The sequence below is a fragment of the Sceloporus occidentalis genome, unplaced genomic scaffold (genome assembly GCF_023333645.1).
Source record: "Sceloporus occidentalis isolate IW3139 unplaced genomic scaffold, rSceOcc1.0.p SCAF_3, whole genome shotgun sequence".
Classification (NCBI taxonomy): Eukaryota; Metazoa; Chordata; class Lepidosauria; order Squamata; family Phrynosomatidae; genus Sceloporus; species Sceloporus occidentalis.
In genome coordinates this window covers 81,634,306-81,659,505 of record NW_028316983.1, presented here as the reverse complement: position 1 = coordinate 81,659,505, position 25,200 = coordinate 81,634,306, and the positions used below count along the sequence as shown (strand labels likewise).

The window sequence follows — 25,200 nt, the reverse complement described above, 5'->3', positions numbered from 1 at the left end:
GGAAGCTCCTTGTGCCTGTTCCTCCTCTTCCCCCATACCATCCTGGGCCTTCAACTGTCTCCAGCTAGGTCCCGCCCCCAGAAGTCCCGCCCCAGAAGGTGGAAGTCCCACCCCCAGAGGGCAGAAATCCTGCCCCCAGACATCCTGTCCCACCAGAAGTCCCACCCCTCCATCACTGGGTGACACCCGGTGCAGAAAACCTTTGAGTTTGGGCACTCAATCTCTAAAAGGATTGCCATCACCATTCTAGGTGATCAATATGTCCTCAAAGAATATGACTGGTAGAGGTCTTACTCAATATCATGGGTGTGTATCAGTCCTCAATGTACTTTGCCAGCTGTGAAGGCCAACTACCTCCTGTTCTCAAGAATTTGACCCCAGCAAACACAAAATAATTCTTCCTGTATAACCTTTATGCACACACGCGCACATACTTAAACAGAAACAAGTCTCATCATGCTTACTCCCAAGAAACTGCAAAAAAGTATTTCAGGATCCTTTTTCTGGATCCAAAAAGGGTAGTTCCCTTCTCTTATTTACTGAATTTATTTAATAAATAATATACTCTAATCCACTGATTTTCAACTTTGGCCCTCCAGAAGTTTTGAACTTCAATTATCATAACTGATTACCATTGTCCATGCTACCTGTAGAGTGATGCAAATGAAGTAGAAGAGGACTGCTGTTCTTATCTAGGGTCCTGATTCTAATAAAAATTGTAATGTGTGTATATCACAGATTGACACAGCTGTATTACTTGCACAGTTGCAGGGAGCTATTTCTAGATTCTCTATGCATGACTAGTACACTGCTAATATCTTTGTATGAGACTGCAGGACTAGGTTACATTACTGTCAGGTGACACTTGGGGAAGGTATTCACATGACAGCAGATACTAGACATAAAACCTAACTCTCCAGCAAGTGAGCTCCAGCTAAGTCATGCACAATCACATTTTCCAGATGATCTGATCAAAATGAACCTTTTAAAACTCCCAGTGTTGCACTTGGGAGTTCAAATGTAGCTACCAGTTTTAATTTCTACAATTTGGGGAACCATTCCACATTCTAATGACCCACAAATGTCAAGACGGTGCTCTCCTACCTTTTCACACTTCTTGTTTAGTTTAAAACACAGAATTAAACCACTATTGTGAGGAGGGGGCATGTATCACTACAAATGTACCATCTGAACATTTTAGCCCAAAGCCTACAAAATGTAATCTACTACTATTTAGTTTTAGAGTACTACAAAGAAAATCAAACCATTCCTATAAAATGTTCACTTCATCTGGTAGCTGCATATTCAACCTAGGAGAGCAGATAGATAACGTAGTTCCTCATTTTTTTCACACAATTTCTTTTGTTTGGTGCCCAGTTTGGAGCCTAGAAACAAAAGAACATCCCTGTATGCTGTAGAATGTGAAACATCCATGCTTTAAGAGCTGAGTATGCAAACAGAAAGAATAGAAACCAGTAGGCACGTTCTGAGCTATATGTCAGTTAGGTTAACTAACGCTAGTATCTCAGGACATCAGTGGGTTAGGAGATCAGCCATCTAGTCTACTGCGGTAAATATTTCTACCACAAAGGCTCATCATACCAGATGTTGTTCCTCCTGTACAGGTACCAGGGTGACTCTATATGCAGCTGTCTGATACAGAGCGGTCAGGGGGAAAGAAAGCAAAAATAAGTGTAAAAAAAGAATGTCCCATCACAATCAAAACATATATTTGGATCCTACACAAACTATGTTATGCAAACAATTGTTATATGTTGAGATCTTAAGTATTCCTAAGCCACCAGGAAGTAACTCTGTTACTTTCTCTTGGTTGCAGGCTGGAGAATTACTAACTCTCTAAGCCTGCATCCAGACTGCAAAAATAATCCGGTTTGACACCACTTTAAGTACCACAGCTCAGTGCTATGGAATTCTGGGAAGTGTGGCTTGTTGAAATAATCCAGTGTCAAACTAGATTATTTCTTCAGTGTGCATGCAGCCCAAGTCCTGTTTATTCTCTCAGGACTTAACTTGTTTTATGTCTTACTGCCAGCTGTGTTTTAAATTTAGGATTCAGAACTGCTTTCTTTCTAGCTGGATATTTGTTAGATTGTTTTTGTGATACTTGTTGCCCTTAATATTTATTGTTTACCTTGTAAATGGTGTTCTGTTGTTGTTTTTAATGGTATTTTATTGTGGTTTTATGTCCATTTTTTAAAATGTGCATTGCCCTGACGACTTTGAGTGGACCCTAAGTAAAATAAACAAAACCACCAGGGCAACACAACAGACTAACACCATCATACATATAGAAATATTGAACAGGGAAAGAACTAAAGTCAAGACACAACAGAGAAAATATTAGCAGTTTTGACTGATGGATGGATGAATAGATGTAAAATTATCCGAAATTCTAGTCCAATACTCAAGCTGTTACATTACACTGGCCTTCAGAAGCCTACTGACACAGACCCTCTGTGGGTATCTAATTATCCCAAAGTCAATATAATAATATTTTCAATTTAAAAAAGCAAGATGTAGAAGAATTTTATAGCACAAACCAGCACTGGCCAATGGAAGATACGCATTCACGTTACATCTAACTGAGGTGTGAGCACTTTCTCCTTTGTGTATATCTGCATCAGGAATGAACTGTCCTCTACTATTCTGTCTAACCATTATTGAAAAAAGACACCAAACATTGTGCAGCAAAATTAATTCGTCAGACTGATATGCCACCATTTTACTCTATAAAGGCTCAGAAGGTGAAAAAGTCAGGAAAAAGAAAATATATATTTTTGAAATGCATAGCAAATCAATTTGCTAGGCAAAGTGTGACCTACAGGCCATATGTGGCCCCCAAATCTGTTTTTGTGACACCCCCCCGGGTGTTAAAACATTGCTCCAAAATGCCCCCAAAAGACACCCGCGGGACATGGAGAGCATTTTCATCATGTCTGAAGGCCTCCCAGGGATCAAACCATATATTTAAAAAATGTTCACAAAAACATATTTTCACCTCAAAATATCCTTCAGGGGCCCAGGAAGGCTCCAAAACATCAACTAAAAGGCATTTGGGGCAAAAAATTGATCCCCCACCCTGCTAGGAGCAGGTAAGGTGCGAGTTCAGGCCTTCAAGGTCTCCTGGGGAGATAAAGCAGGTGCTCCCTACCCTGTCATATCCTCTTGCTATTTTCTCTAATCATACAGTTTAGAATGTTGTGTCAAGCATCCTGGTATTCATCTATCAGCTTGTCCCCTGTCTCTTCCCACCCCTAAACCAGAGGTGAGAGACCTATGGTCTTCCAGACACTGTTGTGTTCCTCAGTCCCAGCCAGACCAAAAGCATATAGAGGGTCAAAGTCTTCCCTTCCCTATTCTAAATCAAATGACCTTCAGGCTCTCTCCAATAGGGAAAATGCTCCAAGCTCACAAATCAATTTTGTTTCCTATATCTCTTTTAGCTGTGGTGGCAAACCTATGGCACACATGCCAGAGATGGCGTGTGAAGCCATTTTTTTGTGGCATGTGGAGGGCGGGGGGGGGGGGGGAGGAACAGGAGTACGAACTCCTGATCCTCCTCCTTCCTGGCCATCCTGGGCCTTCAGCTGCCTCTGGAGAGCATGAAGAAGCATGAAAATAACATTGTTTATTTAACCCTTTCTGCATTGTGCTAAGATATTGCTGGAGAGCTTTTTACTATGACCTCGTGAAGGTAGAATATGAAGGTAGAAGGTAATGAAGTCTAAAAATAGTGATTGGTTGGGCAAAGCCCCATGCAATTTCATTTTGTCACAACTGTGTGTGTGTGTTATATAAGCACTATATTATGCAACCAGCAGTGGAGGAAGTTCATGGCTGGATGTGGTCTGAAGCAGTAGCAGGAAAAGGCACAGTGAAAGCAGATAGAACTTTCAACATGAACCAAGTAGACCTAAGTCCAATCCCACACATAGTGATAAAGATCATCTTGGGTCAGTCACCATCTTTCGATCTAACCAACTGCACAAAATTTAAATTGTGGGAGGGTGTTGTGTGCTACCTTGAATTACTTGGAAAAAAAGGGCAAGGCTTGCAACAGCACACATATAGCTCAAAGTGGTGACATACACATGCTGCAGGTGTGAAAAGAGGGTACATACCTCACCTCTGCAAATACATCTAATCTGATGTAAGCTAGCACTTTGGCTCTTTTTCTAGTGGAGTGCTAGAAGTCTCATAACTTTAAAAAAAAATTCTGTGTGCACATCCTACTCTCTTTCACACCTGCTGTCAAGGTTAGTTAGAATTATCAATGAATCTCCAGTGGTTACAGGGTCTGTTTTCGATTAGTTAAATATATCCAGGATGAGACACACACAAATCCAACATCTCAAAGCTGCCTGACCACATAAGCACAAAATTTACAGAAGACTTCAGCACCTTTTTACTTCACCCTAGCTGACTGCAGAAAACAGCTCTTCCTGCTCAACTAGCCATTTATTTCCTATGAACATGTGTCACTTTCAAACTTTCCAGCAGGATTTATATTGCCTAGACATTTTATTTTCACTTTACCGAAGACAGTTGTTCAATATCTTCTCTTTCTTTAATAAGAATTTAGTGTATGACAACTAATCACAAGTGAATGTGAACCAGAAGAAGACTGGGCAATGTGTAGCAATTTAAGACTTTCCCAACCTGGTACCCTCCAAATGTGTCAAATTCAAACTCTCACCATCTCCAGGCAGCATAACCAAATCACAGTTCAATACATCTGGAGCCCTGGGTCACAGAAAACTAAGTTAGGAGCCTGATGTGGTTTTTACAACAGATGAACTGGTATTTTATTCCTTTGAGAGTTTAGGTGCACGGAGTGTCTCATTTCTGGAGACAAGGAAAGCAAGTTCCCCACATATGGCTGCAACATGCAATTTGGAGATTGTTTGGAGTAGCTTGCTGCAACGCAATGGAAGAAGTTTGAAGGGCAAGTTCCAGTGATATCAAATGTCAAGATTCCTGGAAGCAAACATTTCTGGACAGAGAGATCCTGGCTTATCTGAATTTTAATGCCTTCATAGCACATGACAAAATTGCTGAGAGGCCACATTACCTGGAGTTTTTCAGTAAAATGATCAAACCTCACTATAAAATCTTACTCCACAGTCACTCCAGATTGTTGTGATTATTGTAGTTGTGACCCCATTCCATATCAGGACTGGTGACATTTCAGGTTTGGATAGGTTTTCATAGCTATCTCTCCTGGATGAATCATGTCATGTAACTCTTCTCTTCCTGGAAAATCTCTAAAACATACATGAAGCTTGTGACTAGTGTTCACAAGGTTCTCCACCTTGATTTGCCTACCTGTTGTCAGGGCCACTCACCCCTTGTGAACTGGATCAAAACTGAGCATTTAAATTGCTGTATCTTTAATATTGGTCAGATTCAAGAACAACATGATATCAAGTCTAGAAGCTTCATCATCCACAACCAGTCATCATGTAGCATTGTCTAGAATTTACTGAACATGGTTACATCCACTAGTAGGTGTTCTTTAATGTAGGTATCCTTAACTGCCTCAAATACACTAACCTACATTTAAAGCTTCTGACTCTGTGGTTTGCAGCAGGAGATCAAGGGCCTATTTAGGTAGGAAGAAGGTTTACTAATGGTATTCCATTGCTCAGTCAAAATCCCACTTCATTCCTTAGTTCGACTGAAGTAGAAATGGCATTTATTTGATTTAGAAATATAGCTTTTGAAAAACAGGTGAGTTTTTGAAGGCACACAACAAGAGGATCTTACGCAGCCCCTATGGTTGCTTCCCATTCCTCTCCCTCATCCTATGTCCCTCTTAATCCAATTCTGAGCGCAAATCACACTACTGGAGATAAACTTTAAAGCTATGTATTACTTAGGATTTTTGTGATTCAAGGACTATCTGTTCTCATGTAGACACACCAGAACTTTTAGATCATCCTAGAGGTCCATCTCAGAGTTCCCAATATTTATGAAATGAGGTAAGTGATGGGAGTCAGGACTTTTTCATTAATGGCATCCAATCTCTGGAACACCTTCCAAAAGATAATCTACTGACATACTGTACAATTTTATGTCCTTTTGGTTTTAGTTGAAGATCTTTTTATTTGCCAAGGGATTTTAACTTTTTTTTTTTTTTTTTTTTTTTGTCTTTGGCTTTTCGTTTCCCACTATATTTTATGATGTTTCATACTGACTGGAATCATCCACCAGAAAAGGTAGCTAGAGTTTTTACATACTTCTAAAGGAGATACTGCATTTGTTTACTTTTACTGCTGCCTGAAAAACAGTTTATATGTTTTGAAAATCAGAAAGAAAATTATAGCTCTTGCAGTTTCCATAATGATTCCATGCTATTTGTGTAACTCATCACAACTCATAATGAAACTACTCAGAAATGTAGGATAACAAAAATTTGGGATGAATATTAATCATTTGCAGAAAACAAATGTCTCAGCAATGAGTTTAAAACTGTGAAGTCTATCATGCACAAAAGAAATATACCATGCAACAAGAACTTTCCAATTGCACAACTGCTTTACAGACTGCTATAATTCACATACTCTAAAAACACAGCAAACTATGTCATAACTCAAAATGAGAATTAAGGCCACTTCACAAATCCAGTGGTCTTGCACTCACATATCACGATAGCATCTATGGAAAGTCACTGTCCTCTTCTATTCATATGTAAAGAGTTGCTATATCATCTGCCCCACCCCCTTTATTTAGTAAATGTAAATAATTTGGGGAAGGGTTGTATCTTAGTGACAGGGCATTTATTTCACATATAGAATAGCCCACGTACAATTCCTGGAACCACCAAGTAGGGCTGGGGAATGTGTGTGAAACCTAGTGAGCCATAGTGAGTCAGAGAAAACAATACTATACTGAGCTTGATGATTAACGATATAATTCACTGATGAACAAAATGTGTTCTAGGCATTACTGCTTTAACAGAAAATTTGGTACCAGGGCAGAAGTAGCACAGAAAGAATACAGATACATTCTTATACCACACACACCAAAATCACAGTTCAACATGTTTAAGCATGTTTCATTTACTCAAAATTAAGTGGCTATTCATTTTACATGAACCTATTAGGTTTTTGAACAATCAAGTCAGTTAAGTAAACAAAAACATTTTGAACCTTCTAGACACCATTTGAAGGCTTTTCCCAAAATGTATCCAGGGATTGTTAATTTTTTCTTTAGCCAGCCTCCACTTTTGGTGACCAGATCTATGCTTTTTTTAAAAAAAATTAAAAATATGACCATTGGTGAGGTAGCCTTTCCCCATTTATCTCTATTTTGCTGTTCATGCATGTTCAGTAAGGAATTTTGGAAGCAGCTACCTTTTACCTTCCCTGTTATAAGCAGGCACACAAAGCTACAACAGGACTGGCTACAATAGAGTCCCATTCTTTCCTCACTCAAGCTTTGTTGTATTAGTTTACAACAGACACAATGCTACAAACTGATAACAAAAATCCGTGTTTCTCTAGCTCTTTTTCAGCATTCTCCCATTGCTGATGCTGCTTTAAAAAAGTTTAGCTAAACGAAGGATAAAGTGGAGGGGGGCTGGATAAGCATTTAAAAACTATTTTAAAGTAGCTTCTTTGTCAGAGGCTTTGTTAACTGAGGTGTACCTGTATAAACCAGCTTTCTACATAGTGAATACAGAAGCCTCACTTAAACACATTGTTTTATTGTTTTATGTTGGACTACACTTTTCATCAGTTCTCCCCAGCATCACCAATGGGTCATAGGAACCGGAGTCCAGTAAAATCTGGAGAGGCTCAAGTTGTCTACCCTGGTGAGAGACGAGAACACAACTTTGAATGCAGGACACCCTATGTTCAGTTTTTTGGATCTCCATCTTGAAGGAAAATAAGGAAGGCCTTCTCAGTGGAAATACTGACATCTCTGCCAAGAGGCTAGGCTGGAAACTCTGCATTTCACCCTATGGAAAAGATGATTCTCAGGTATGGTATTTTCTTTCTATGTTTTATGTAATTCTATATTTATATTATCTATCAGTTTATATTATAGTTTGCTTTTTTAGACTATTTCATTTAATGACTGTGAGAATTCCTGAATAGACAAGCAAGAAAGTCATTTTTGTATTAAAAAAGCAGTTCTGAGTAGAATTGAATGGAAAGACTGCATTAAGATATATAGACAAATAATCTGACCTGGCATAAACCAGCTTCCTACAGGCTAGAGTAAGAGTGGTTAATAGAAGGAGATATTTAGTCTTGCAATGACACACACATTACTCTGTTGCTTGATTAAAGCCACATATTTAGATGCAGGCTCATTTCAAATTAGAGATGTACCAGCAGAGCTCAAGGCCATTTAGAAGCCATAATCCTATGAACTGAAATCATCACTCCTAAATACCAGATGTGCTGAGTAGCAAAGGCAGCATTCTGCAAATGCTCCCAGGTACTTTAATTCTTGAAGTTTATGCAACCTGCTCCAAAACTGATCCCTGGAACTCAAAAGTCCTCCAGAGACAGCACTTTGACTCTGATTAAGTCTTATATCTGCATCCAATATGATGGCAAGGAAAGTGGGAAAGCACTCTAGTCCTCAGCCATTTGCAAACCATTAGTTGTTAGGAACATACAGAAAACACCAACTCAAATTGTCATGGTTTGTGATCTTGCACTGACATTGCACAGTTGAAACATAGGTCACACCCAAGAGCTCACTGACAATCCTGAGAACTGGGAAGGTTTATCCCGATTCTAATTAATACGGCACAGATTTTTATTTCTTGAATGCATTTACTAAAAGGACATGGGGGGGGGGGGGGAATCCAGTTAGAAATCCAGTTAAACTGCAAAAGGCAAGGATGGGAGGCAGTTACCTAATTGTGTGCTCAAAATAGATATCATCCACTGAAGCTGTGACGCAGGGGCAGCCAGCATGTCTCTCAGCTGAAAAGGCAAACAAACCACATTAGTTGTATATTACACTGCACCAAACAGGGTTCTTTCTGTTTGCAGTAATTACTGTCACAGGCATAGAACAAAAACAAGAACCCTCAGTTGCAGGAACAAAAACTGTATCACAAAAGAATATATGCAAAATGCAGAGTCCAACAGACAAGCCTGCTAGCAAGTGAAGCATTATCAAAATCCTCCCTATATAGAACACTGGAAAAATTCCCAGACATGTGATCATCCAAAGAGGTACTGCTGGCTGACAGGAATTTAAAACATGTTTTAACTTTTTGCAAAGCACTGATGCAACCTCCTTGGCCTGTGAATGAATATCCTTCTTTGTCTAATAATTAAGCATCTCTTCCAGCATGGTGATTACCTGTCTCCTCCTATTAATATTGCTAACTTGCTAGTCCTCATTTTAAGAAGCCATCCTTTCACTATAGCAACTGTAAAACATGTTCATAACAGAATATGTAATCTTCATATGAAGTTATGTGTGCATTTGTACCTTCAAGTCACCTGTCAACTTATGGTGATCCCATGAATCACTGGGTTTTGCCAGACAAGGAAGAGGTGGTTTTGCCAGTTCCGTCCTCTGAAATATAGCCTACAGCATCTGGTATTTGTTGGAGGTCTCCCATCCTAGTACTAACCAGGGCTGACCCTGCTCACCTTCCAGGACGAGATGGAATCTTGTACTTTGAGGGTATTTAGCTTCTCATTTTACCCTTAGAATTAGAGAAAAGGAATCTAATGCACTATATGGGGGTGGGGGGGAGTGACACAAAGTTAGCATGACTAGCATATGACCTTATTATAATAAACACCACAAAGAATCTTCTGGCACATTAAAGACTAATAAGTTTTGTTTTGCATAAGCTTTTGTGGACTTCAGCCCACTTCATTAGATTGTTAGTTTTTAATAAACCACAAGATCCTTTGTTGGTTTTGCTGCAACAAATTACAGATCTACTCTCATACCACCCCTGCCCTTATCAATAGTTTTCATCAGTACTTTGCAGCAAGCGTTTGCATCAGTACTTTACATCAGATCAGATACTGACTGCAACAGGGCTGTAAAATGTAATCATCTTATCTAGCAGATTAAATCAACTAAAGCTTTTGTTCCTTTCCCCCTTTCAAAATATTTATTTATGAATTAATTTTAATTCATAATTTTAGAAGTAATCCATATTTATCATCCAATTCTTTATCCATCATAGCCAACAGAAACATTTCTGGTAACATTATAAACTCTACCTTTAAAATATATTTGGATTAACATATAAATCCTAGAGTAGACCAATAGCTTTTTACCTTCTTACAAGCCCACCACATATGAACAAGTAGCGCTCCTTGTCTTTTGTTGATCAAATAGTGGAAGCTTATGTAAACTGTCATCTTAATTTTAACTGGTGGGACTAACAGGATCTTCCATAGGTAGATGAGCTTGACTGATTCAGACAGTATGCTAAACACAGCTAAATTTCAGGTGCAGAATTAAATGTATGGCCAAACCACCCATCTGAAAACACTGATCCTATTCAAGAAAGTAATCTGCAAATAAGACTTAGGGCACATAAGAAGGGGAAAAACTCAAAAGTTAGTCTGTGGAATCAGAGAGATATTTAGCATCTTTGAGACTAAATGAAAGAAAGAAGTTGACAGCATGAGCTTTCATAGACTTAAGTCTACTTCCTCAGATGCATAAGAAGGGGAAAGAACTGACTTCTTGACCTCTACTGCAATCCAAATGCTAGTGGCCAGGCCCAAAATGCTACTAGGTGCCTGGCTTTTTATACTTTTTGTTTCAATTTATCAACTGCTCAAACCAGTTCAACCGAGAAATTAAAACCTTTTAAAAATAATTGTACAATTTAAATTGAGCAGAACCCTGGTTCTAGTTAGTGATGTACACATTCAAGAACAGCTGAGAGTTGCAAACATGCTACTAAACTCAACATCAATCTGCATGACAAATTACCTAGAAAATCCAGCACAATGAGATTTAGTTTGAGGGAAAGAAATTAGAAAGATTAGATAAAAATGAAGGCAATGTGGAATGTCAGGGAGAAATACCTTCCAGAAGTTTGATGGTTAATTAAAAACCATTAAGACAGAATTTTAGAGTATAGTTCAAAACCAAAGGAATACCATCAAGTCCAAAAGAGTGCCTGTGTGGTTGAAACATTGTCCTTGACTGCAATGTCAAGGTAATAACAGGTGAGACATCCCGCCCTGAACCAGATCCTTGAACCTTCTAAGGCCTACTGTGACTTGTTTAATGACTTTTTTGCGGATAAAACTTCTCATATAAGCGAAGGTCTGAACGCCGACATTATAGCAGAACCTAGAGTAGAAGTGTCCAGAGCCTCCGTGGACTATGTTAAACTGGATCAGTTTGAGTTGGTGAGTACCGAGGATGTGGACAAGATCCTCGGAAGTGTCCGGAAAACAACCTGCTCTCTTGATCCCTGCGCCTCGTGGTTAGCAGCCCAGGGGGGACCGGCGGTAACATTGTTGTTACGCCGGATAATTAATACATCTCTGAGGGATGGGCTATTTCCATCGGATCTTAAATTGGCCATTGTAAAACCGATCCTAAAAAAGCCCTCCCTCGACCCCCTGGTTCATAATAATTATCGGCCTGTTTCGCTGCTACCGTTTTTGGGAAAGGTGATCGAGAGGGCGGTTGCGATCCAGCTTCAGGCGGTCTTGGATGAAACGGATTATCTGGACCCATTTCAAACTGGCTTCCGGGCGGGTTACGGGGTTGAGACTGCCATGGTCGCCCTGGTCGATGATCTCCGTCTGAGCATCGATGGGGGAAGCGTGTCCCTGTTGGTGCTCTTGGACATCTCAGCGGCTTTCGATACCATAGACCATGGTATCCTTCTGGGGCGCCTGGCAGAGGTGGGGATCGGGGGCACTGCGCTCCAGTGGTTCCGTTCCTACCTCTCCGGGAGGTCCCAGATGGTGCAGCTGGGAGACGTGTGCTCTGATGAGAGGCCCCTTAAAACTGGGGTCCCTCAAGGAGCCATTCTGTCTCCCATGCTATTTAACATTTACATGAAACCGCTGGGAGAGATCATCCGGAGACATGGGGCGCGGGGTTATCAGTACGCTGACGACACCCAAATTATTTTCTCTATGTCTCCGACTGATGCAGTGACCGGGGATGGCGTCTCTCCTCTCGTGGCCTGTCTAGAGTCAGTAATGGGCTGGATGAGGGAAAACCGACTCAAATTGAATCCAGAGAAAACGGAGGTACTAGTGATAGGTTCCCCTGGTCCAGGAATGGCGGTGGTTCCACCTGTCCTGAACGGGGTCACGCTCCCTGTGAAGGACTCCGTGCGCAGTCTGGGAGTGCTCCTTGACTCGTCGCTTCACCTGACTGCTCAGGTGAATGCGACGGTCAAGAGCACCTGTTATCAGCTTCGGCTGATTCGCCAGCTGCGCCCATACCTGGCCCAGAGGGACCTAGAAACTGTTGTACATGCTCTGGTAACTTCGAGACTGGATTTCTGCAATGTACTCTACATGGGGCAACCCTTATACCAAACTCGGAAGCTGCAAATGGTGCAGAACATGGCAGCCCGGCTGGTCACTGGTGCTCCCAGGACCAGCCATATAACACCGGTTCTGAAAGACCTCCATTGGCTGCCCATTCGCTTCCGAGCCCAATATAAGGCGTTGGTAATCACCTATAAAGCCCTAAATGGCTTGGGCCCAGGATACCTGAAGGACCGACTCTCCCCGTACATTCCGCCTCGCACCCTCAGAACGTCTGGGCAGCAATTACTGAAGGTGCCTGGGGCTAGGTTGGCCTCCACTACACGGAGGTCATTCTCCACAGCTGCCCCAGCCCTTTGGAATACGCTGCCCACTGAGCTCCGCTCGTCTACCACCCTGGCCCAATTCAGGAAGGATTTAAAGACCTTCCTGTTCCAACAGGCATTCCCCGAATAAAATCCTGTGGGCCTCCCTCCTCTTCCGTGGCCAAGAGGTTGGGCTATGGGGCTTTTGTTGGTTTTTTTCTCTGTATGATTACTGTATTGTATTTTAACTCTTGTCTTGATGTGTTTTGATTGTATTTTAACCCATGTTGTAAGCCGCCCTGATTTTTAGAAGGGCGGGATATAAATAAAAATTTTATTATTATTATTATTATTATTAAAAATAAGTTGAAACTGTGTCCAAATTAGAAGAATTCAAATTGAACAAACACTCTGAAAAACAAATTAACATTGGTAAGGCAAACAAAGTAAAAGTATGAAAAGCAAATGGCAAAATGCATAAACACAGGAACTACAATCACATCTTTAAAGGAAAGCACAGCCAAAAAAAGTGACAGGACCCTGGAAAGACAAATGGTATGACAAGAATACAGGGAGAGTGAGGAGAATCTGGTTGAATTTGTTGAGTCAGTCTTCTGTATGAAAGATGTTTAAGAGAAACCCACAGGCACCCACAACTGAAGCATTGTTTTGAGATCATCTGAAGATCTAGGTGAAATTTTGACAGATGGCATAAAATATCTTTTTTTAAAAAAATCCAGGTGTGAAATTTAATAAATTTGCAACAAAATATCTAATTTATTCTCCAATATAGTCGTCTTACTATCCCCAGCATCCTTCACCATTGGCTATGGTGCCTAGAGGTGCTAGGAACTGAAGTTCAACAATATCCGGAGGGCCTCGTTTTTCCCTAGGCCTTGTTGAAGATGAATCACTGTGAGTTCTACAAAGGGTGGTTCCAAAAATAATTTCAGTGACAAAGGTTTTTCACAAAACATCTCATTAAAGCCTCATAAATCTTGATTCATGTGTGACTAATACTACATATCTTGTTCATAAAATGATCTGGAGTCAATGGAAAACAGTACCTTGGCTCAGTCATTAATCAGAATGGAGACTTCAGTCAAGAAAACAGAAGATGACTAGGACTATGAAGGAACTAGACAAGACCCTGAAATGTCAAGATTTATCATTAAATACTAAAGTTAGTATTGTCCATGCCATTGTATTTCCCTTTTCTATGTATGGCTGTGAAAGCAAGACAATAAAAAAGCTGATAGGAAGAAAATAATCTTATTTGATATGTGATGCTGTAGAAGAGTTCTGCAGATACCGTGGACTGCAAAAAAGACCTGAACTTTCCCTATAGGCCAAGATGACTAAACTGAGACTGTTGTACTTTGGCCATATCATAAGAAGGCATAACTCACTAGAAAAACAATAATGCTTGGTAAGGTAGAAGGCAATTGGAAAAGAGGAAGACCACATTCCAGATGGACAGATACAATCAAGGTAGCCATGGTCCTGAGTCTGCAAGAGCTAAGCATGGTTGTTGTTGACAGGACAACCTGGAGGTCTTTCATTCATGGGGTCACCATAACTCAAAGTTGGCTTGATGACAATTAACAACAACAGCTAAGTTTGCAGAAGGCAGTGAGGAGGGCTCCTAGTACTATTAGTCCAAAAAAAATTGTGGGGTTATTCATGTTTTATCTTATCAATTTTCGTGGTAAGAAAAATACAGGAGGGGCATTAAGTGAGAAAACACAATAAGACAATATGGTATCTCCCATCTCTCCTTAACATACTACAAACAAGGTGTCGCAACTGCATAATAAACACCTTGTTTAGAAGATGATCTGGAAACTACATTCTCCAGGATAGTGAAAACTCATGCAAACTCCAAAAGGTTGCAAATTGCTCCCTTACCAAACATGGTTGAAAAGAGCAAGTAAAGGGCAAATGTGGTTTACTGAAAGCATAAGGAATACTCTGGGACAATTCCTAACTCTGTATATAAACCAATGGGGTTTGAGGCAACTGACTACATGAGAAGTGAAGGTCTTGTTATGGTAGGTAACTGAATGAAAAATTGAAAATATCATCTCAGTGTGTAGTGGCAATGAACATGACAAAGGGCAAATGGAATTTGGGAATATTAAGAACAGCAAGGAAAAGGAACCCACAAGTATCATAATGTTTTTTATTACAAAAGCCGGTACTTGGGTTAATGTAAAAGAATTTTTGTGTAGTTTAGCTAAGGCAAGAATTAGCCAAGTAATTTCAACTGTTGCATGGTAGCACTTATTCTCACTGTATTTCCTTTTGGCAACTTTCAGCTTTCTCCACAAATCTGTACTGACCTAATTTTCATATCGGCATAGCAAATGAAATGATTCAGGGAGCAGTGAAAGAAAGAAAGAAAGAAAGAAAGATTAAAAAAAGTAAATTCCAAATAGTTGATTATGTTTATGTACAATTATGATTATGCACAATTTTCTTCTAGTTTCCATCCGATTTTTCCTTGCATTTTTCCTCGCCTACAAATTCTCAAATAGGGCAGTAGCATTCCCTTCTGTGAGTCCCCTTTGCATGGGGGAATAGTAGGCAGAGTAGGATCTATCACAGGAATAGTCCCAGATATTCAGTCAACAGAAGATGAAAGCCTCTTGCACCCAATTTCATTTTCAAAACAGTAGCAGATGGTGGCTCCCACGTCAATTACACAATAAATCCATTCGGGATCTTAGTCCAATTTGTGAATAAGGTACTGCCCACTGGATAACTCCAGTATAATCTAACCTACTGGATATATTTGTTGTAATCCTGCCTTGATCTTTGGAGAGGCGGGAAATATAAATAAACATCATTATTATTATTATTATTATTATTATTATTATTATTGTAGGAATTTCAGTCAAAAAATTGTCCCCCAAAACCTGAGTTGACTTACCCACAGGTCAATGTAACTACCATATTTTAACTCTTACCAAAAAGTAAAAAAGACAAAAGGAACTATCCCCTGATGAAAGGCAAGAGTATAATCTGTTCTGGAAGCACTGACCCCACTTTACTCTATCATCTATCCAGCCTTTAATGTGAGTACAGTTATGCCTGCTGGAATTTTGTAAGTTGTTTGGCATTGTTTTCCACTGTTTTATCCTATAGATCAATGGTTCTCAACCTTTCATATTTCCAATGGTCTTAGGAACCGAGACACCACAATTTTATGGTTGGGGGTCACCACAACATGAGGAATTGTATTAAAGGGTTGAATCATAGAATCATAGAGTTGGAAGAGATCACAAAGGCCATCCAGTCTAACCCCCTACCATGCAGGAAATCCAAACCAAAGCATCCCTGACAGATGGCCATCCAGCCTCCGTTTGAAGACCTCCAAGGAAGGAGACTCCACTACACTCCGAGGGAGTTTGTTCCACTGCCGAACAGCCCTTACTGTCAGGAAGTTCCTCCTAATGTTGAGGTGGAATCTCTTTTCCTGGAGCTTGCATCCATTGTTCCGGGTCCTGTTCTCTGGAGCAGCAGAAAACAAGCTTGCTCCCTCCTCAATCATCCCTTCAAATATTTCAACAGGGCTATCATATCACCTCTTAATCTTCTTTTCTCCAAGCTAAACATCCCCAGCTCCCTAAGTCGTTCCTCATAGGGCATGGTTTCCAGACCTTTCACCATTTTAGTCGTCCTCCTTTGGACATGCTCCAGTTTCTCAATGTCCTTTTTGAATTGTGGTGCCCTGAACTGGACACAATATTCCAGGTGGGGCCTGACCAAATCAGAATACAGTGGCACTATTATTTCTCTTGATCTAGACACTATTGATGCAGCCTAAAATTGCATTGGCCTTTTTAGCTGCCACATCGCACTGTTCACTCATGTTCAACTTGTGGTCTACTTGAACTCCTAGATCCCTTTCACATGTAGTTTCATTCAGCCAGGTGTCCCCCATCCTATATCTGTGCATTTTATCTTTCTGCAGTACCCTACATTTCTCCGTGTTGAATTCCATTTTGTTAGCTTTGGCCCAGCTTTCTAGTCTATTCAGGTCGTTTTGAATTTTGATCCTATCCTCAGGGGTATTAGCTATTCCTCCTAATTTGGTGTCATCTGCAAATTTGGTAAGTATGCTCGCAATTCTGTCATCCAGGTCATTGATAAAGATGTTGAATAACACTGGCCCCAGTACAGAGCCCTGTGGGACCCCACCGGTCACTTCTCTCCAGGATGAAAAGGTGCCATTGTTGAGCACCCTTTGGGTTCAGCCAGTCAACCAATTACACATCCATGTAACAGTTACCTTGTCTAACCCACATTTTACAAGCTTGTTTGCAAGAATGTCATGGGAAACCTTGTCAGAGGCCTTACTGAAATCAAGATATACTATATCCACAGCATTCCCTTCATCGACCAAGCTAGTAATTTTATCAAAGAAGCTCAATATCCTTGACTTATACATGAGGTCAACTTATAGTCGACTATATACAGTAAAACCTGAGATGAATTCATTGCCCAACTGGCACATAAGCCACCAGCTGCCACTATTTCAGAAGACTTCCAGAGCAACAGATGAATCTTATTTCAAAATGGAACAGCACCCTTCACTAGACCTGAGGACATCCAAGGATGCAGGGTATGGATGGAGTGAGCAACAAATCATTCATGTCTCTCGCCTACTCCAACACTTTCCCCTGCACAGAGCCACAGCCAGCAATTCTGAGTCAGGCTGACCTGAGTATAAAGAGGGCAGGCAGTACTATTCAATAAGTAGTTGAGGGACAGTACTTGCAAATGCGCTCCACATCCTCTACCAGGTCATCAATATGATAAATATGTGTGCAAATAAGGCAAGCACAGCCCAATGAGATCAACGGTAGTCTGCCCCTGTTCTGGCAGGGGGAACCAGGGGGGATTTTGGGTGGGGCTTCCACAGGATCTGCCCCCCTCCAGCATGTAATGCTTATGGCCCTGATCTATGGGCACAGCTCACTACTGGTTGAATCGCCAACAACCAGCAAGAGTTTCAAACCCCCAACAGCCAAAAAGATTTCCACACAGCAGTTGCAACTGGTGCCTCCTGGCCAAAATGCACTGCAGAAATAATCCAGTTTGAGACTGCTTTAACTGCCCTGGCTCACCTCTGGGGAATCTTGGGGACTGTGGTTTGTTGTGGCACCAGAGCTCTCTGACCGAGAAGGCTAAATGTCTCACAAAACCAGTCCCCAGAATTCCCTAAGACTGAGCCAGGGCAGTTAAAGCGGTCTCAAACGGGATTATTCCTGCAGTCTGTTTTGGCCCTCCCTTGTCAGAGGGGCAGCAAATCCCTTCCAGGTTTTATCTCTAGCCTTAGAGCAGAATGGAGTTATCCAAAGCCTGAATCTTAGGCCTCCAAGCAGGTTCAGCACCTTGGACAATTCCTCTGTAGAGAGAGCCAAAACCTGGAAACTATTCACTGCCATGGGAGCTGTAAGCCACAAAAAGCCACATACACACACAATTCTCAGCAAAGAGGCTGCTGATCCTAGGAAACCTAAGGATATAAAAAGTATGAAGTGGTATATAAATAATGCTGCTATAAATGAAGCTGCTATTCCCAGTATTTTGGACCCAAGATGGGTTGGTGGTGGATGCGGGCCACAAAGTAGGGACGGTGAAGGCTTAGTAAAATCCAAGACAGATCCCTGGTTTTGGTCTGAGAAGGGTGAGCAGATGTCCTAACCACAAAGGAGGACCCAGCACTGCAAAATGTAGGGCCTTCTAGGAAAATGTAGGGCATTACAAAACAAAAGCTAAAAGCTTTCACATAAAATGTAAATCCATGCTTCTGAGCCATGCTCCAAATGGAAGACATCTTGGCATTCCTCCTGGACAGAAGGTGGACATGGAGGGCATGTCCTGGAAAAGGAGGACGCGTGTGCTCAACACAAAGGAGGATCACGTACCGCAAAATGTAGGACCTTCAAGAAAAATGTAGGGTGTTGGAAAAGATAAGCTAAAAACTCTCATATAAATATAAAATGCACGCTTCTTAGTCATTCTCAGAATGAAGGGATTTTGTCCACTCCTCTTGGACAAAACAGGCTAAAATGGAGGACAACTGCCCTGCCTTCAAAGGAGGACAAAATTTAGGGCCTTCAAGAGAATGGTTGGACATGGCAATAAATAAATAAAAACTCAAGCCACTGTTAGAAATATAAAACCCATGCTGGTTTGTTATGGAGGACATTTTGGAATCCCTCCTGGACAAAATGTTGAAATGTAGGACAGGTCCTGGAAAAGGAGGACAAGTGCCTTGCCACAAAAGAGGACAAACTGTAGGCCCTTCGAAGAAAAATGTAGGGGATGACAAAACAGAAGCTCAAAACACGTGTTACAAATGTTAAATGCATGCTTCTTGGTCCTGCACCAAATGGAGGACCTTTTGGCATCCCTCCAGGACAAGAAGCCTGCAATGTAGGAGGCGTCCTGGAAAAGGAGGACGCCTGGTTCTCCCTTGGCTCTGTGCTCCTTGCCCCTCCTCCCCAGGCTCTTCTCCTGCTCCTTCTGCTCCTGCTTCTTCCCTCTGGCCTGGGAAGGCAAGGAGTCCTCGGTCCACCTTAAGAAGAGCCAGCCTTGCACACACACACACCCCCTGCACCCCCAGCCCAGGGGAGGCCTGGCTTGGCTGAGCTGGCTGGCCCTGGGAAAGGGACGGGGGGCTGGCTGCCCACCCACAGAGCCCTCCCTCCTCCTCCTCCTGCTGTTGCCGCTGGGGCTGCTCTGTCTGTTTCTTACCGGAGAGGCAGGCGGCGGTGTCGACCCACTTGAGGAGCTGCCCGATGCTGAGCTCGCCCCGGTGGTTGGTGTGGCAAGGCTGGACCATCTGGCTCATCTGGACCTCGGTGGCCCCGCGGGGGGTGGCCATGGCCCTCCTGGGATCAGGGAAGAGGGGCCCCTCGGGACTCTGCCAGGGCAAAAGGGGGGGCAGAGAAAGAGAGGAAGGAAAGAAAAGAAAAGAAAAGAAAAGAAAAGAAAGAAGGAAGGAAGGAAGGAAGGAAGGAAGGAAGGAAGGAAGGAAGGAAAAGAAAGAAGGAAGGAAGGAAGGAGAGAGAGAGGAGGAGGAAGGAAGGAAAGAAGGAAGGAAGGAGAGAGAGAGAGGAGGAAAGAAAGAAGGAAGGAAAAGAGAGAGAGAGAGAAGGAAAGGAGGGAGAGAGAGAGAGAGAGAGAAGAAAAGAACAGGAAAAGAAAGAAAAAAGAGAGAGAGAAGAAGGGAGAGAGAAACACAGAAAGAAAAATTAAGAAAGAAAGGAGAGAGGAAGGAAAGTAGGAAGAAAAGAAAATGAGAGGAAGGAAGGAAGGGGGAAGGGGGGAAGAGAGAACAAAGCAAACAGTCAGCAAGTGTCCTCCTCTCCCCAGACAGCCCTACACACCTGCCTTCTTTTTTTTTCCTTTTTCCTTTTAGATTGATTTTATTCATTACCCAAATACTCCATCAACAATCTTGCCTTTGCACATTCTCATTAACAGCCAAACAAACTAATTAACATGCTGCCATCACTCTCCTCTCTCTCTCTTTTCTTTTAAAATCCACCAACATAAGTATATTGACTTCCTTTCACCCCAACCTGGCTATTTTTGAAGTTACATTTTTTATCTTACAGTCAAAATTACTGTATAGCTCTACCTTCATTTCACATCTGCATAGTATATAACAAAAATAAGTGTATATCATTTGCTCTACCTTCTTAGCTCACTTTGTCTAGTAAAGCTTAGTATCATATTTTCTGTTCATTTTTATTTATAATAATAATAATAATAATAATAATAATTTCTATACCATCAATCAGGCTGATTTGTATAGAATATGATTTGTTGTTGCTGTTGTACACACACACATATACAGATGGTGTATACCCCTTTCGTAAGTGGCTAAAGGCAGCAATTCTAGCGATATTACGCGCTAAACAGTGACCTCATTCTTCACCCCGGACGTTAAAAATGTTGCGCCCCGTTCAGAGCCCCACAGAGCATGCGCAAGGCTGCCGATGCGAATCGGCCAATACACATTGTATTGGGCTGGTGTGGTAATCCAATCTGCACTTGCCTCGCTTTGCCTGAATACGCATTCGCAAAACCTCGATTTGGAAGGCCGCCCAGGTGTGAAACAACAATGCGATATGACGCGAATACGAATCGGCAAAGTGTATTCAGAGAGCGCGGGTGTGAATGAACGATGCGATATGACGCAAATACGCATCGGCCAATGCAAACTGCCCCTACTTCTGTGCTCAAAAAATCCCTGTGTGGCAAGGTCCTATGTGTTTTACATTGTGCAGTGCATTGAGATACATGTCCTTATTAGAGGCTGAGAACTATTTTCATGGCAAGAACAGCAATGGCAGGGGCTTGCCAAGGGGGGGGGGGAAGGGGGGGAATTAACACAGTCAGTACTCCTGACTTCTTTTGCCTTGAAATGGAACTCTTCTCTGCTACACCCCTCCTAAATATAAGCCATTCCTCATTCCATTGCTGTTAAAACACACTCCCCTTTCACCTAAGCTTGACATGAGAAGCAATTATTTGCTTAGCTGAAACACAAAAGCTAGGATTTGCTGAGAGGGTTAAGCACTCAACAGCCACTGAGGTTCAGTGACTCTTCTAAGCCATAAACACATAAAAAGGGGGCACCCTGGCTTAGGGTAACTCCCTGATTTGGTACACCCCAAGGGCTTTGTATAGCATCTGCTATTTTGAGCTTTAGATTCTCAGAAGAATTATTTACTTTCTTTCAGAAAGGGGGCTCGTTGTCAGTAAACAAATTAGGGCCATGACATAATCTTTATTAAAGTATTTTCCTGCTCTACTTTTCTTCATGCAGAGAAATTTGCTGGCAGGAAGGAAAGGCCACAATATACGGGCATCTCATACGGAGCTAGCATTTGCTTTGCGATCTGAATGGATCGGTTTGGCAGTGGAGCATGGTTCACACTACATTTGTCCCGATTGCATTTTCTTTTTGCAAAATCATAGAATCATAGAGTTGGAAGAGACCACAAGGACCATCTAATCCAACTCCATTCTGCCATGCAGGAAATTTCAATCAAAGCATCCCCAACAGATAGCTATCCAGCCTCTGTTTAAATACCTCTAAGGAAGGAGACTCCTCTACACTCCAAGGGAGTTTGTTCCACTGCCAAACAGCCCTTACTGTCAGGAAGTTCCTCCTAATATTGAGGTGGAATCTCTTTTCCTGTAGCTTGCATCCATTGTTCCGGGTCCTGTTCTCTGGAGCAGCAGAAAACAAGCTTGCTCCCTCCTCAATATGACATCCTTTCAAATATTTAAACAGGGCTATCATATCACATCTTAACCTTTTCTTCTCTAGACTAAACATCCCCAGCTCCTCATAGGGCATAGTTTCCAGACTCTTAACCATTTTAGTCGCCCTCCTTTGGATATGCTCTAGTTTTTCAATAACCCACTTGTGGTTCACATTGACCAATGAATCAATTCAAAATGGACCTGCTCCAGCTGGCCAAAGGGCAAATTTAAATCAATTCTGATCCGCATCTGGTTCTCACTTGCACGGAATTGATTTATCCAAAAAGACACGGGTTAAATTTGTCTAGCATGTGGCCCCCCTCTCCAAATTGCTTCAGTGATTCAGTTCAAGTGTGAACCATGGTCATTTAAACTGGTTCAAACCGATTTGCGATCCGGTTTAAAAGTAGTGGAAGTGAGGCCTGACTGGCAATACATGATTCCTTATGGATATAAGCAGGAGAGCCCTTCTCCATGAGACCCTTTTAATTGTATGAGCTGAGTTTTAACTGTTAGAAAGGTAAGGTTTTCAGAGGCCTAGAGTTTTTTTAATGAAGTGGTGCAAGGGGACAGATTAAATCTACATTTCATGAATACTGGAAGAAACTTCATATTCAGAGCACCCTTTAACAGATACATGAGCATATGATCATTCCAAATGACTCTTCTACTATTCAAATAGATCAGGTTACTAACCTAAAATCCTTTTTCCTTTTTACAACTTAAAGAACTGTTAGAAACACACCATATTACTCTTATTATGAAATTAAAAGAGAAAATTGCTATTTTAAATGGTAATTTCTTCCTGAAAATTGTGTGCAAACTCTTCTACTAGGAACAATCTATCCATTCATATGAGAGAGCAATCCTATAAAATATTTGTTTATTTATTTTCTTCATTTATATCTTGCCTTTCTCTCAGAAATGAGATTCAAGGCATCTAACAACATATTTTAAAACAGTACAGATTAAAACTATTTAAAAGCATCCATAAAAGCATAAAGATAAAGGTTATTTTAAAGGAATTAAGCAAGTTGTTGTTGTTGTTGTTGTTGTTTCTTACTTGCCTTTCCCGTGGATCAAGGTAGGAACAGCAATATATCAGTAAAAATACAAAAACCACTCAAGACACATAGCATCCATTTAAAAGAACATATAAGGCATTAAAACAATCAGTCCATATTTTAAAATTAATAATTTAAAAATCATCTGGATAGATCCATCAAACAGAGTGCAAGGGACAGATTATACTGGTGGATGTGATCCCATAGGTAACCTGGTCCCAAACTATATAGGGTTTTAAGGTAATAACCAACACTTTGTACCTTGCCCAGAAACTAATTGTCAGCCAGTGGAGTGATTTTAATATTGGTGTAATGTGATCGCTTCTAGATGTACCACTGACCAATCTGGCTGCCATATTTTGAACTAACTGAAGTTTCTAAACTTTGTACAGAGGTGGTCCAATGTACACTGGATTCAGAAGTCCACCCTTGAGGCTGCCAGCACATACACAACTATCTTTAGGTTGTCCAGTTCTAGGAAGGGGCACATCACATGAATTGAGAATTGTGTCCCCCCCCCTCTTTAAACCAGCTTCTTTTCAAATGTATCTGAGGAAGTAGACTTAAGAGCTGGTACAGACAGGCCAAAATAAAGCTGCTTCGGGTCACTTTGGAGGTATGCTGTTTAAATGCTGCATGTGTCCTAAGAGACCAGAAGCTGCGCCAAAGCTTCTGGTCTCTTAAGAGTGCAGCTTCCGGTCTCTTAAGATGCTTGTGCCATTTAAACAGCATGCCTTCAAAGTGACCTGAAGCAGCTTTATTATGGCCTGTCTCTTCAGGCTCTTAAGTCTAGGAAAGCTTATGCTGCCAACTTCTTCTTTTTTTGTTAGTCTCAAAGGTGCTACAAGATCTCTCTACAGACTGATTCTACAGACTGACACAGCTATCTCTTTGAATTTTACTGGCTTCTTTTCTTATTTCCATTTTAGTGGTCAAAGTTACAGATCTATGGTTTTATTTTTAACAAGCTGGGTGTAGCTGGTGAGGTAAAGCCTATCTGCTATCCTTTATCATGTTCACACTGCCCACATTGCTTTTTAAAAACTTTCAACTCAACAGAGGATGAGCAGGAAAGGTGGGTGCCGGGTAAGCAGAAAAAGACTGTAAAAAGGGGCTTTTTTTATCAGAGGGTTTGTTAACTGAGGTATGCCAATGTCTAGAATGTTGTTCCTGAATTCCTCCTCTTCCTGGTCCAGCAGTAGCTTCCTCACATATCAAGCTCCTCAGTATTTCTGTCCATTAAAAACCTCTCTTTTTCTGAGTTCATCAATAGCCCAACCTTTTGGACAGACTCCATTTTCCCCTGTACTTCCAGGTTTGCTTTGTTTATATATTTAGCTGCATTTGGAAAAATGCTGTACTGTTTGGTTGGTGTTTCTGTTGTTTGTTTTGCTAAGTTAGGCAGTTCTCACCATCCTGCAGCTAAATCATTTCCAGTCCCTCTGCCAACCATTGATCAGTGTAGAAAAGTCAATATGCTTTAGCTGCTGTTTAGCAATAGAGACATGCTACAAGAATTCCACAGTGCTGATTGAAACTTGTCACTTTCAACTGCATGTTAACTGGCATCCTCTTCTCTCAAGCTCGCGATCCAATTCTGAGCCATTTCCTATGTCTTTGCACAAGTGGTAAGCCAAGAAAATTTATATTTAGCAGCTGCTTGGCCATTTACATATACTAGCCAGCTATCTTTCATCTTTAAAGTTTTTAATCCTACCTAAGCAATATGATTCTTATGAATTTTGCTGCATTCCTCTGCACAAATACAATAGGCAAAGTACAAGAGTTTGTTAGGACAAAAAAGGGGGTTACACTTTCAAATGACACACTTATCTACCAAGAGCACTTTTACATAACCTTTCTAAATCATGGAGTAGATTCAGGACTACAAACCACAAAGTTACTGCCTCAAAGACTCACCCCATAGATCCTGCTTAGAGGGGAAATAATTTATGGCTAAGGGGTATCACCTCTCAAACCTTGTCACTGAGAAATTTAGGAAAACAGGGGGGGGGAATACTTGGTTCAATCATTGGGGGGCCTTTCACA

The 25,200-nt window shown here is 41.3% G+C and overlaps 1 protein-coding gene across 1 annotated transcript in view; it reads right to left on the bottom strand.

Annotated features, from left to right (window-relative positions):
• The window catches only part of ACOT11 (acyl-CoA thioesterase 11), a 204,615-nt gene that overhangs the window by 34,647 nt on the left and 144,768 nt on the right, over positions 1-25,200 (bottom strand). Inside the window, exons 4-5 of the mRNA XM_089515215.1 lie at positions 19,562-19,730; positions 8,897-8,966 (exon numbers count right to left, since the gene is read on the bottom strand). Of these exons, the coding sequence (XP_089371341.1) occupies positions 8,897-8,966; positions 19,562-19,730 (239 nt within the window). The remainder of the gene's footprint in view (positions 1-8,896; positions 8,967-19,561; positions 19,731-25,200) is intronic.